This window comes from Saccostrea echinata, unplaced genomic scaffold (genome assembly GCF_033153115.1).
Source record: "Saccostrea echinata isolate AGI-Se365-2 ecotype Australia unplaced genomic scaffold, CSIRO_AGI_Sech_v1 ptg000016l, whole genome shotgun sequence".
In the NCBI taxonomy this organism is placed as follows: domain Eukaryota; kingdom Metazoa; phylum Mollusca; class Bivalvia; order Ostreida; family Ostreidae; genus Saccostrea; species Saccostrea echinata.
The window spans coordinates 29185050-29199567 of NW_026889765.1; the positions used below are offsets into that span (position 1 = coordinate 29185050).

Here is a 14518-nt window from a genome sequence, read left to right on the forward strand (position 1 = left end):
AAAGAATTAGACAGACTATACAAACAATATGTTATGGTTCCAGCAGACAAGGCTTGTAAAAACATCGTCTTTGTGAGGTTCGTTATTTTAAGTATATTTTGGGAATTACTTCTAATTTTACAGCTGGAAATCCATCTTATTCTTAAAGTTCACTTCCCAGGCATAAAATTCTTCAAAATCAAATTTCAGTCTTTAATGCCTTTTACATTCCAGTGAACGATGGAGACTTCGATCAAACCTACCTATACTAGATTCCTAAACTTAATAAAAATTCTTACAAAGATGCATTGCCGGGTCCAGCAAATGCTCTACTTAGTCCCTATAGCTACCTTTACTCTACACAAAAATATGAATTTAACTGCTGTAAAGGAGATACCTCAGATACTGTGCTACAGCATATTCTAGAAGTGGTGTAAATCAAATTTGGATTCTGAAAAGCGTAAAAAAAAAAATAGAATCATAATTTTTTTTTTTCAAAAGTCAGTAACATCAAAAGATTTGACTTTTCAACACTTTATACAACCATTCGATCCTTACGATAAACTGAAAACTAGGCTTTTTGATATCATAGATTACTGCTTCTTCGATAAATATGGAACTGTCGAAAATTTTCATATCTTGTGAGTGGTCATCAACAATATTATTTTGTTAAAAATCGCTGATTCTACACACTAAGTACTCTGAAGCTGATATCAAAAAGATGCTGGAGTTCCTCATTGACAACATCAATGTATTCTTTGGAGACCGGGTCTTTTAACAAACTGTTGGAATTTTGATAGGCACTAATTTCGCTACTTTATTAGCCGACCTTTTTTATATTTCTATGAAGCAAAATTAATTCAAAAACTTTTACATGAGAAAAAAAAATATTATGGCTTTCAACTCGACATTCAGATATATCGACGACGTTTTATCAATTAACAATTATTATTACTTCCATTCATATGTCGATACGATATATCTAGTTGAACTCGAAATTAAAGACATTACAGCATATTTGAAAGTTTTATTGACTATGGACAATAAGGGCCAACTAACACTAAACTGTATGACAAATGAGATGACTTCAGTTTTCCATCGTCAACTCTTCATATTTATGTAGTATCGGTAATATCCCGCTATCACCTTTACATGGTATTTATGTCTTCCAACTTATTTTATGTTCAAGAGCATGCGTAGTGAATATTGGTTCAAGAAATCAACTCGTTCATATTGATTTCTTAGAAGAAGAAGTACCGTCACGGTAGCTCAGTCGGTAGAGCGCTCGCTCCGTGATCGGAAGGTCGTATGTTCGAATCACAGCCGCGACTGTTCTAAGTCGATAAAAAAAAAATAGGTAGCAACTGTTCCTTCGCCAAGCGCTCGGCAATTTGAAGTGAAAGTTGCTGGTCATTCGGTTGAGACCTTAAAAACTGAGTCCCGTGTCACGGTAGGCGTTGGCACGATAAAGAACCCTTACTACTCAATGGCCCTGAGTGCCGAGTAAAGGTCTAAATTTGAAGCCCTTCACCGGTATATGGTAACCTCTCCATATGAGTGAACAATTCTCGGACGGGACGTAAAACAACTTAACATCAATCAATCTTAGACGAAGATCTGATCCCCACTGAGAACGGCTTATAATAAGCAGCACCATCACTTGACGATTCGCAGAGCAACAAGTAAGAAGTGTATAGCCAGTGTTAAGAAGAAAAGACAAGAACAGGAATATAGATAATTTTAAATTAATTAAAAGCCGCTAAGGCTTACTTCTAAGTCTCTCAATTTTTCTTTGGGCAGGGAAATGTTTAAGATTTAAAAATATAAATAGGTTAAGGTTATATTGCCAATCATTAAATTCCATCATGAATAATTTGAATTAATTCGTGGTTAAGTACCTTTATTTTTTTTTCTTTTGAAATAATGCAGAAGTAAGAATTTATCAAAATATAGTTGGTCTTCAATCATTGTTATTTCAAATTCAATTTTCAGAAGAACAGCCGATCAGATTAAGTATGACATCCGACCAGATTTATACACATTGGAAAGCAGGGTAAAATAAACAATGTACTGTATATCGACTGGTTAGACAATAGACCTTAATTAGGTGTCCCCACCAGTCCCCGGTCAGCTAACAGGAAACTATACATAACGTACAGTAACAGATTTTTACAAAACTTAAAATTTAACGTAACCATATAACAAATTATAAATTATGATTGTAGGCAAAAAGACAATTATTTTGATACCCATTATGATATATAAAGAATTAAAGCTGAAGATGATACGTTAAAAAATATGTTATAAACTTAAATGTTACGTTAAGATTGTCAATTATTTAGCACACTGAGGCTGATTTGTGCGTTTTAATAATACCTGTCGCATTGTATGTTCATAAATATTGTCAAATATTGTGCTCATTTATATCTGTCCAGTTCAGTTGTCAATACTGAGTATCATGAATATGATGACGTATGTGGAGACTTACCAAAGTATTTGAGTCCTGGGTAACAGGAAAGATAACTCTAAAAAGGAAGTTTGCTGGCAAATATTTTTTTCACATGAATAAATTTAAGACGAACTGAGAACAGGTCTTGGAGAAATAAAACGTAAATTAGAGACATTGATTGATGCCAAATTATATGTTGTCTTCGGAGACCAGGTTTTTCAACAAACTGTTGGAATTTCCATGAGTAATAATTGTGCCACATTATTAGCAGACCTGTTTTGTATTACTATGAAGCAGATTTTTTTTCAAAAACTTCTTCATGAAAAGAAGGAGTCTCTTGCTGTGACCTACAATTCGACATTTAGATATACTGACGACATTAAAGCAATTAATAATATTCATTTTCATTCATACGTTGATTCGATATATTCAATTGAACTCAAAATAAAAGATACCACGGAATCTGACATAACTGCTTCATATTTGGATATTTTACTAGAAAAATGACATTGATGGTGTTAAGATAACAACTAAATGTTGTGATGTACATGATGACGAACTTTTCTATCGTCAACTTCCCTTACTTATGTAGCAATATACCATATGATTATCACCTAAAATGGGATTTATGTCTCACAAGTGATACAATTAAGAGCATGTTCTTCGTATGAATGTTCTTCCTGCCTCATTACTAAAATAAGGCAGCCTACCGACAAACAAGCTGATGGTACAAGGAATCTACATTCTCGTTTGAAGTCAAAATTTCGCAAATTCTAGGGCCGATACAAAAATCTTGCTTGCAAAATACAATCTGTCTGTAGATCAAATGTTCACAGATGCCTGACATACAAATTATTAGGCTATTGTTTTCATACTGAATTTACCATGAAAAAGGTCTGGATAACGAACAATGATAAATCTCATAAATCCAGTAAACAAAACAAATTATAAACAGGACAAAAGCACGGACCCCAGGAAACAACAGAGGTGAATTCAGGTGCCTAGGAGGAGTAAGCATCCCCTCTTCACCGGTCACACCCGCCGTGATCAGGTAGACGAAATATTCCGTAGTCAAAATTAATATAAAAACAAAGGTCTAGCAATTGTTATGAATATGTCAGTCGAAATACTTACTATTTGCTAACAAAGTCATTATAACGGCCACAGAATTCACGAAAAGCTGACTTAAACGGTTGTTGAAATCCCTGTAACATCACCTTTTCAGTCAGTAGCCTATCTCGGTTTAAAAATTGATTGTACCCAGAGCATGCTCTTGAATATAAAATAAGGTGGAAGACATAATCACCATTATATATTACTACATAAATATGGAAAATTGACGATGGAAAACTGAAGTCATCTCGTTTGTCATACAGTTTAGTGTTAGTTGGCCCTTATTGTCCATAGTCAGTAAAACATTCAAATATGCTGTGGTATCTTTAATTTCGAGTTCAACTGGGATCTATCGAATCGACATATGAACAGAAGGAATTATAATTGTTAATTGATAAAACGTCATCCATATATCTGAATGTCGAGTTGAAGGTCGTAACAAGCTTCTCTTCTTCTCATGTAAAAGTTTTTGAATTTATTCTGCTTCATAGGAATATAAAACAGGTCAGTTAATAAAGTAGCACAATTAGTGCCCATCACAATTCCAACAGTTTGTTAAGAGACAAGGTCTCCAAAAAATACATTTATGTTGTCAATGAGGAACGCCAACATCCTTTTAATATCAATTTCAGAGTACTTGGTTTGTAGAATCAGTGATTTTTAACAAAATAATTTTGTTGATGACCAATCATAAGATATGAAAATTTTCTAGAATTCCATATTTATTGAAGAAGCAGTAATCTGTGATATCAAAAGCCTAGTTTTCAATTTATCGTAAGGAATGGTTGTATTGTGTTGGAAAGTCAAATGTTTTGACGTTACTGACTTCTGAAGAAAAAAAAATTGTGATTTTAATTTTTTAAAAGTTTTTGAGAATTCACATTTGATTTACATCACTTCTAGAATATGTTGTAGCACATTACGTCTGAGGTTTCTCCTTTACAGCAGTTCATATTTTTGTATAGAGTAAAGGTAGCAAAAATTACAAAAATTACATTACCTATACGGGAAGACGCTACAGACAGAACGAAAAATCGAACACCTTTTTCGTTAAAAGATCTCAAAAGATGGCAATCTGTCCAGTTTTAGGTCTCGAGAAATATTATGCCTGGTCAAAAGAAAATAAGGAGGATTTGAGTCTAGGATATCTCTTAGGATTTTACAAAACACAGGGAAATTTTTCCTCCCTAAATCCAGCCTCTACACCAACAAAAAATTGAAGAATAAGATGTGGTCAACCTAATATGCTAATATTTTATGTACGTTTACTAGTTGAGTGAATAACCTAATTACTAAGTTGATATGATCAAGTCAATACTGTTGAGTAATAGCTTAATATGTATTTAAATTTCAAGACTTGCATATAAAAAGTATGAGGGAAATAAAATTGTTGTGTTATCTAATTTGAGTAAGTATTGGGTAGAGAAATTTAACTGGATGTACCCTTTTACAATTATTAAGGCTAGAACACACTTATGTCTTTTAGTGTAATTGACATTACCCGATACTCTAACAGAAGCGCGTATTGTTTCAGATAGTTATTAGTGGGGATATATGTTAGGATCAAGAATGAGAACGCCTGATAACAATCAGCACCATCACTTGATGATTCGCAGAGTAATATTACCAAGGTATAAGCCAGGGTGATGTGTATTGATGTAATATCTGCTAATAACACTTGGTTGTAAAAAAAAAAATATATCTTAAGGCCTTTAAAAAAATTGACAACATACACTTCTTTTGTTTAAATGAAATGATAGTTATTAGTGGGGATATGTAAGGTATCTCAGGGGGTACGTGATCGACTCCTGATGATTTGGTGAATTTTCATTAGGGCATGCATTGATCTACATAATTCTGGATGTTTTAGTCCCCTCGCTCGGGACTGGCAAGGGTTTGTGGGTGCGGGTGAGGGCTAAATCTTGGAAAAACAAGTCAAATTCTACCCCTGGTGCATTTTTTGGACTCTTTAGGTGTAGATTCTGTGCTACTGTATATGCGTAGACATATTTTTGAGTTCTGGGTAGATGAAGTGGAATCAATCAGCCCCCACGAAACTGTTCCCAATTATCTGTTTTTACTGACCTCATGTACATGTATATGCCCACCCTTCAGCATAAACTGTCATCTGCCACGTCACACAATGTAACAAGTTACTACTACTATCATACCATTCTATTACCACTCTTGTAAACATCTAAATTATATAATTTCGCATCTCAGTATCAACTACATGTAGTATAACAGGCTAGAACGCATTTATAGACAGTATAATACTGTGTATAAATCTTTATTTGTAACATGGAGAAATTACGTAAATTTAGATATTTTTTGGATGTAAATAAAGGCAAGTGGGTAATCTTTTACACCTAACTATTGCTTTTTCAATCAAATAATTCCTGCGGAATTAACAAATGGAAGCAATATACAAAGAGAGGGGGAATCATTGTGTAACAGTAACTCGATCAAAAAGAAGAAAGGATTTGGTTTTTTGGGGTGTCCTAAATTAGATGGGGAAAATAAACAGGATGAATAGTGTACTATATATGAATATCCTGTAGTTGAAAAAAAGGCAAATTCATTACGCTGTTTCTAAGAATGTACTGAATTTCATTGTACGGTATAAATCCTTCACCCATCATTAATTTTATGATATATCTGCAATTCTACAACCTGCATCTATATCCTTAGTTGTTAATAATCTATTCAGGAAGAAATAATTGATAGCAATGATTAATCACATTACCTACATTCAAATAAAATTTCTATTTGGTACAATCCAAATTACGATCGTAAATAAATGTGTGTTATTTTGATGCCTTAGGGAAATTCGGTTCATACATACCATGAATACTTACATGATTTTCTCAAAGCAATAAGCCATATCTGCATTTACATAATGAGCTTCGATGAAATCAATACTTTTATTTATCATATCTTTTTCTCCATCTTTGAGTGGTCTACGGTTATATACTATTAATATTCCAATAAATAGTTCTCTAGAATGTAACTTGCTTTAACCTCATTTGTTGATTATATATTAACCCTTTTCCATAGTATCGATGTTTGAAAAAAAACAACAGGAATTGTCCCTACTCTGTTAACATTTATTCTTCATTTCTCTAATGTATTGTTGTAAATGCTACATACGTTGGGTTTATCATTTTCTCAATATGATGGGTCGATCGTGGGACATTCAGCGTTTGCAGGCATGATAATAAATTTGCTCTGTGTAGAGGAGCCACATATTGCTCTGGGGCGCCATCTAGTGATGGTCAGGTGTATGTGCTGTTCTCTTTTGCTACTGACGGAAAATAAATAATAAAAATTCTACGGATCATTGGTTAAAATCTCAATAATGAAGATAGTTACATGTTTCAGTTTCATTTGTGCATGTGCCATTTCATTCAGTGGGGGAGTTAAAGGTAAGAATGCTTCGTTTTTTTGTACTGAATATGAGATAATTGATGCGCGCAATGTTTCTTACAATATACATGGATATACCTCGTACTACCTATTCGTATCTGTGGATAGAATTAGAAAAGGGATTAAATATTTTAAAAGTTCCTCATTCTGTGTTTAAAATGATTTTTTTTTGTATTGATCCCCATTTATAATTGATTTATTACTACACAACACTTCATGCGCAAAGATCAGAGAGGGGTTAGTAGGTCAACATCTGCACTGTAGGCAGAAACACACACGCCTGTAAACATGTGAAAATAGTTCTTAATCTTACAAATAAAACGTCAAAAATGTCATAAATTTCCAGGAAAAAAACTCACACAAAAAATTTATAAATAAAAAATAACATATAAAAGAAGACATGGCTTGAGATCTTGAAAGCTCTCATTACACACGCTGAGGTAATGTCGAAATTTTCAGTGAGTAGCTCAATGGACATGATGGGAAATTGGAAAATATGCACTACATACATCTGTTATTAATATCGCATATTTATTGAATGTAAATTTACTTAAGCAAAAAGTAAAAGTTTGGAAATAATTTGAGAATTTTTTTATTTGTAAAATAATTTCTAAAGGGAAGGCATTTCTTATACTTGTACACCATTTACCGCGTATACATGTATATCTGTTTCGGAGCTTGCTTGATAAGATGAATGGTGATTATCATGGAGTGAATAATAGACGTAATGTAAGCTGACTCTAGATAAAATACCATGACAACCATTGGTGAATATTCGTAAAATTAATTACCCCCGAGATTTTCATGACATTGGTAAATGTGAAAGATAATTAACACGCCCCATGTTGATGTTGTCAGAAACTGCAATATGATTTATCGATTGTGTGCAAGTGACATTTATATATCTGAATATGAAATGGTTGGATTTTGTTGTAATTACAGGCCTGAGTGACATCTTCTGTCCGCCTAATTATCATCACTGCGACGGCACATTGTACTGCTGTCCATCTGGCTATATCTGTATTGGGTCAGCTACATGTCTTCACCTAGCGTAAGTTCTCCTCAGGGCGCGTTTGAAAATTGGTTAAATACTATTTATATGCGTGTATTGTGAATATAATTATAAGCATTTATATATAATCAGAAAACTATCTTAAGTTTTATTAGATTTTGCAGTTCTTAACATGAACACTAAACAAGGCATGTCTTGTTTTTACAACTTCCTTCCTCAACAGCTTGTTAGTTAGACATGCCTTGTTTGTTTCTTTCTTTTTTCTTTTCTTTTTTTTTTTTCTTTTTTTTTTTTTTTTTTTTTTGCCTGTCTTTAAAATAAGTCCATCCGCTTGCCTGTGGACAATTTAGATTTCATGTCCATATCTTTCTTTTAGTTACGCTTTAAAGTACAATTAAATTAGAAATTTGACATTAGACTATAATTCATTATAATGAGGATTTACAGAATAAGATTTATTTTCAAGGCATCGACGTTTAGTCTATTGATTTATAATGATGCGTATGGGGTAATTCATTTTTCAAACACTAGTAAAAAGTTATTACATGTATAGAAAATACAGTCACATCGAGTGTACTTCCATCTTCATCAATTTATTTCATTAACTTGCTTATCAGCAGGGTTTTTTTATTTAATTATTTTGATTTGTTATTATTTTTATTTATTTTTTAAGCATTCATTTGATAATTTTTCTTAATTTTGAATTTTAACAAAAGATTGAGCATATTGAAGAAACAAAAATGCAAGATTAAAAAAATTAATAGATATCAAGACAAGAGGCCCATGGGCCACATCGCTCACCTGAGCACACTGGCTAGGAAGAAGCAGAAATCAGTTCAGTATTGAAAGGGGGGGCATTAAATTTACACTTTTTTCCAATGTATTCCCATTAGAACTCTGATCGCTCATTGTGGCCCCACTCTACACACCCTAAATTTGAATCTACACTACCCAAGGATGCTTCTATAATAATATGATTAATCATGGCTTTGCTGGTCTTGAACAGAAGATTTTTTCAGATGATTCCTTTATATTCTAATGCAAAACATAGACCCTCTGTTGTGTCCCCCATCCCTTGGGGGTCATAATTCGAACAAACCTGATTCTACAATACCTAAGGTTGCTTCTGTATAAATATGACTAATGACTAACATGTTCTTCAGGAGAAGATTATAAAGATATTTTATATGTAACGTGTATGATCAGGTTTTTACAAGGGAATAAATTCTAGGTTTTTCTTCCACTCTGTCTGAGTTAATGATTGGAATGATTATTATGACATCTCTATCAGTCTATCTGGGGGTATATCACACGGTACTTTAATTTTCTCTTATCTAGAGACAGGGACTGGGTAAGATACTACTTGCACCGGGTTTCTCCCCTAGGTTCCCATTGATAGATAAGAACCGGGTGTCTCAATCTTCTTCAGATTTACTACAACCAGAACTTAACATCAATTACATAGAAAACTTGTCACTGGTGTTTATAACTTTATACTTTTATTTTGCTCGTACCCTTTATTAATTTCTTTCTTGCTGATTCTACATCTATCTTCTTCTTCTAGTTATTAAATGCCTGACTATCCCAAAGCATTGCCTTATATAACTTTAGGCTAGTCCATTACGAGGGTTGTCAGGTCATTCCACTTTTTGAAGTTTTCAATACGTTTTCCTCAAATGCCCCTTGACCATTACACCTAATAGTATACGTGTATATTCCAGTGTAAAACTTTGACCCACTGTTGAGGCACCGCCCTACCCCCAGAGGTCATGATTTGAACAAATTTGAATCTACACTACCTGAGGATAATTCTGTATTAATATGACTAATAATGGTTTAGCTGTTCTTGAGAAGAAGATTTTTAAAGATGTTTCCTATGTATTCCTATGGTAAACTTTGACATGAAGAAACATGAATCTAGAGTATGTAACGAAGCTTTCACACAAGTTTCATCTTTTCTTCCCTAGTGATTCTTGAGAAGAAGATTTTGAAAAGATGCCACCAAATTTTCACGAATTCTTAATTATCTCTCCTTGAAAGAAGTTGAAAGAAAGTGTGGCACTTCCTTTGATCAAACTTAAATTCCCTTCACCCAAGGATGCTTTGTTGTAAGTTTGGTTGAAATTGGCCTAGTGGTTCTTGAGAAGAAGTCGAAATCTGAACAGTTTACAGACGACAGACGGACACTCTTTGTCAGATCAGAAAAGCTCACTTGAGCCTTCGGCTCAGGTGACCTAAAAAGTATAATAGAATAAATATATCTTTCTGCAAGAAAAGTAAATTCACTTATCTGCGATCTGCCAAATTAACTCGTAAACCCGTACTATTACGTATAGTTCGAGTTTACGAGTTAATTTGGCAGATCGCAGATAAGTGAATTTACTTTTCTTGCAGAAAGATATAATATTTATTCTATATTTATACTGTACGTCTTGGATTTTCTGAATATGTTTGAATGGTTTTATTTTAATTTTAAAACTATTGCCCTTATAAAAATTGGGAAAGCTAGAAATTGAAATACACACATTTGTTGTGGACCTCATCAAAATAACACATTAACAGTACGTTTATAACTTGCACCCAATCATGATTACCTAAGACATATGCTACATGTAAGCAGAAAGTAAACAATGTTTATGTAAAGCGCTAGCAAACAACTGTTTTCATTTTGTTAATGACTAACTAACATTGATCCATTGATTCTGAGGGTGAGAGTAAATACAAGGATACTAGTGTTTTGGAATATCTTAAAATTTTCCGAAGCAGTTGTTTCACCTTCTTGATATTTTTTCTAATTTCCTTTGATATTTCTTCGTATTCAAGTACTCACAGTATTATTTTCCCGTATATTCCTCATGATTGTCAGTTTTGTAGTTACTGAAGAAATCAATGATTTTTTTTGTAGAGTCATTATCGGTCCTATCGTAGGTCTGGTGGTCCTCATAGCCTGTGTGGTCGTCTGCTGTATCTGCTGTAGTAAGTATCTGTGTGGTCGTCTGCTGTAGTATCTGTGTTTTCGTCTGCTGTATAGTAAGTATCTTGTGTGGTCGTCTGCTGTAGTAAGTATCTGTGTGGTCGTCTGCTGTACTGCTGTAGTAAGTATCTGTGTGGTCAACTGCTGTAGTAAGTATCTGTGTGGTCATCTGCTGCAGTAAGAAGTATCTGTGTGGACGTCTGCTGTATTTGCTGCAGTAAATACTATATAAATACTGCATCAGTTGAGTTAGTTCAGCATCGAAAATTTTCCTTTCAATTTGTGACCTAATTCATTAGGCCCATAATTCCATTTTTCTATTAGTTAAATTCGTTTCTCTACGGAGGAAACGATCAGCCGTATTTTAGAGCTGTTGGTAGAATAGAAATAAAGTTCCTGTTGTCGTGAAGGAATAATCTCCTCGGTCTCGAATATTGTTTGAAATATAAAATCCTCAGTTATCTTGCAAACATTCACGAAAACGCGAACTTCATTTCTTAAATAAACAATGAAATAAGTAAATAAAGAAAAGAAATCATATCCTCCCATTTTCAACCTTATTTCATCACTCCTGCGCAGTCCAATTCGGGGGAAACAATTTTCCTCATTATTAATATTATATTAACCAGGCCTGCTTTTTGAGATCTTTATTACGTTAAGTAACGCCAATTTATAGTAGATTTACTGTAAATAATAATATATAAAATTATATATTATAACATTGAACAGATTTGTTTTTTTGGTTCTTGATAATATCAGAGACATGTCTCTGATAATATATCATATATAATACGATATTGTGTAAATGAATTATTCCAATTTCTCAATATTTTTTTTTTTGGTCATTTTTCAGGGCGAAGACGGTCCACGCCCGGTGTGGTATACAGTCCTACACCACAGGGACAAATGTAAACATTCGTGTTAGTTAATATGTATGCAAAACAAGACTTTGTAGGACTTTATGTACTTAAAAATGTGACGTTGCCTTTCCTATACCTTTTAGATATATTTGTAGCTAACCCTTTGTAGCCGTTATAGCTTTACTGATCAAATTCTTCCGACATCTATACACATATACGTCATCTACCTAGGTTTCTCACTTTTCACGTCTAATTTAAAGACAAAGGTTTGTGAATACCTAAGAAAAATCTAAAGGGGTGGGGATAAATTGGGAAAGGAATTAATGTGCATATTTTTGCCTTATCAATGAACGACAGGTGAGCGCGATGGCCTTTTACTCATTTTATTGTTTATTTGGTGCTATATACTTTCATGCGGGTGATTAATTGATTATTTTTGGAATTTCACAATAATTTAAAATATAAATTTTTGCATCAATTTTGATGAAGGAGGAATATGCCTTATATGGTCATAATTAAATGTACTTTTCTTTTAGAATTTGTCAATACTGTAGTAATTGTGTGTGTAATAAACTAAAATGAAGACGTTCTATTCTTTTATTCGAATATTTGTCATCAATTTATGTACTTATTTGAGGTACTTACATCTGTATTTTTTTCTTATATTTATATGTTCTTTTTCAAACATTAAATGGTAAATAGTAAAACTTTTTTATATTATTGTTTTATCAATTCTAGAGTACCTGCATGTTGGTCAAATATGAACTCGATGCATAGGTTATTCATTTGACAAATTATAGCTTGTGAGAAGAATATTCATTTCAAATAAATAATCATCATTGTCAATTTGGTAACATAGTGTTACTTACGATTTTTTAAAAATAAATACCAAGGCTTTATGGTAGATTTGATCATTTATATTTATATCCCGGTAGATGTTTTTATTTCTAAAAAAAAAATGATACCTTGGTTATTGCTAATATACATGTATCAGTGGCGGATCCAGTAATCTTGAAAAGGAGGGGGCAGTTTGAAGTCGGGGTAGGGCCCACGGCCACACCAAAAAAAGTTTAACTATTAAATCTTATGTATATTTTGGACACAAAGAGGGGGGGGGGGGCTGCCCCCTCTAAATCCGCCAGTGTATATGCATTTGTGATTGATTTATAACAAATATTTGTATCATCAAATGTAATAGTTTTCACTTTTGATTAGTAAATCAAAGAATAAAAATCAGAGATTTACTACAAAAAAAATAAAAACTTTTTACTATAGCAATCAGAGTATGTACTTTGACTCTTAAATAAACTATAGTTTATAGTTTACAACAGTGAGTTTAGGTTTTTAGAATAGCCCTTTAGTTAACAGTAGTTCGCTTATATCTGCTTTTGAAAAATCTTAAATCAATAAAACATAGGCATTACAAGTCGCATGGTATATTGTATGGCTCAACATAATTTATCAGTACATTCAAAGTAATGAGTTAAACATTTCTTTTTAATGACCAGACAAATATGAATTTACAATTTATAAGATATGCAAGGATATTTCAATGATTTAGGGGCAGAATGTGAGTGAAATAAAATTAACACTAATCCTTATTTTCTCTTTATGTACATTGAAAAAAGGGTAAGTCTATAAATTAGCAAATGTTTGGGAGCAGACTACAGGGAGATTCCTTCACAAATATATCGCATATAATTAAAGAGGACAACTATAATTCAAACACATTAACCTATGATGAAGAAACTAGGAATCTCACCAACCACACGCCAATAACACTCTCCAAAACGGCGAGAGACATATACCTACCTTTCTTTTCAAGTCCAGTAGACTATTAATTAAACAAATGTGTTCGTAAAAGGCACGTAACATGTATTACGTGTGATATACTCTCTTTATATACCTACATAAAGAGAGAATCTTCTTTAAGATTTATTTCATTTGTGAATTTTTTTTTAAAAAATTCCTAGAAGATTTCAATCTATCAATGAGATTTTTTCTAAGGGTATATTTTAATACTAAGCATGCCACACGGCAGCCGAGGCTCTCCGAATCATAAAACAATAAAGCTCTTTGATCTCTGTAAGTGATGATCTACCTTACAATAAAAAAAGATGCTGTCGGCCATTTAAGGACATCGATACTCAAAAAATATGTTATAGAAATATGTAAAACAATTTAGGCAGGTTTATTTATTGCAAAAACATATTTTCATGAAATTTCCTTATCAAAACAGCCACAAATTTTATTCATATTCCCAAAATCTATTCTTTTATACATTTATTAAAATTCAATTTTTTATTCATTAGTTCTTCGGCATAATGTTTTTGCTGATTATTTTTATTATTTAACATTTAGATATATCGACGACGTATTATCAATATTAACATTTGTTACTTCCATTCATTTGTTGATTCGATATGTCCCAGTGAACTTGACACCACAGAGTCTGACACATTTGTTTCATATTTGGATATTTTACTAGAAAAAGATGCTAATGGTAACTTAACAAAAAAAACTTTATATGATAATTTTAAACGTGATGACTTCGACTTTTCTATCGTCAACTTCCTTTACTTATGTAGCAATATACCCTTATCACCTGCATATGGGGTTTATGTCTTCCATTTGATTCAATATGCAAGAGCATGCTCTACGTACGATCAGTTTTTAAAACGAGGCAAGCTACATGTATTAACGAA

The 14518-nt window shown here is 32.8% G+C and overlaps 1 protein-coding gene across 1 annotated transcript; it reads left to right on the forward strand.

Annotated features, from left to right (window-relative positions):
* The first annotated feature begins 6783 nt into the window (after nt 1–6783).
* On the forward strand, nt 6784–13091 carry LOC133189103 (uncharacterized). Its single transcript, XM_061324530.1, has 4 exons — nt 6784–6966; nt 7910–8018; nt 10885–10955; nt 11807–13091. Exons 1-4 carry the CDS (start codon nt 6900–6902, stop codon nt 11863–11865), a joined length of 306 nt encoding a protein of 101 aa, XP_061180514.1. The 5' UTR covers nt 6784–6899; the 3' UTR covers nt 11866–13091.
* Nucleotides 13092–14518: the final 1427 nt, after the last annotated feature.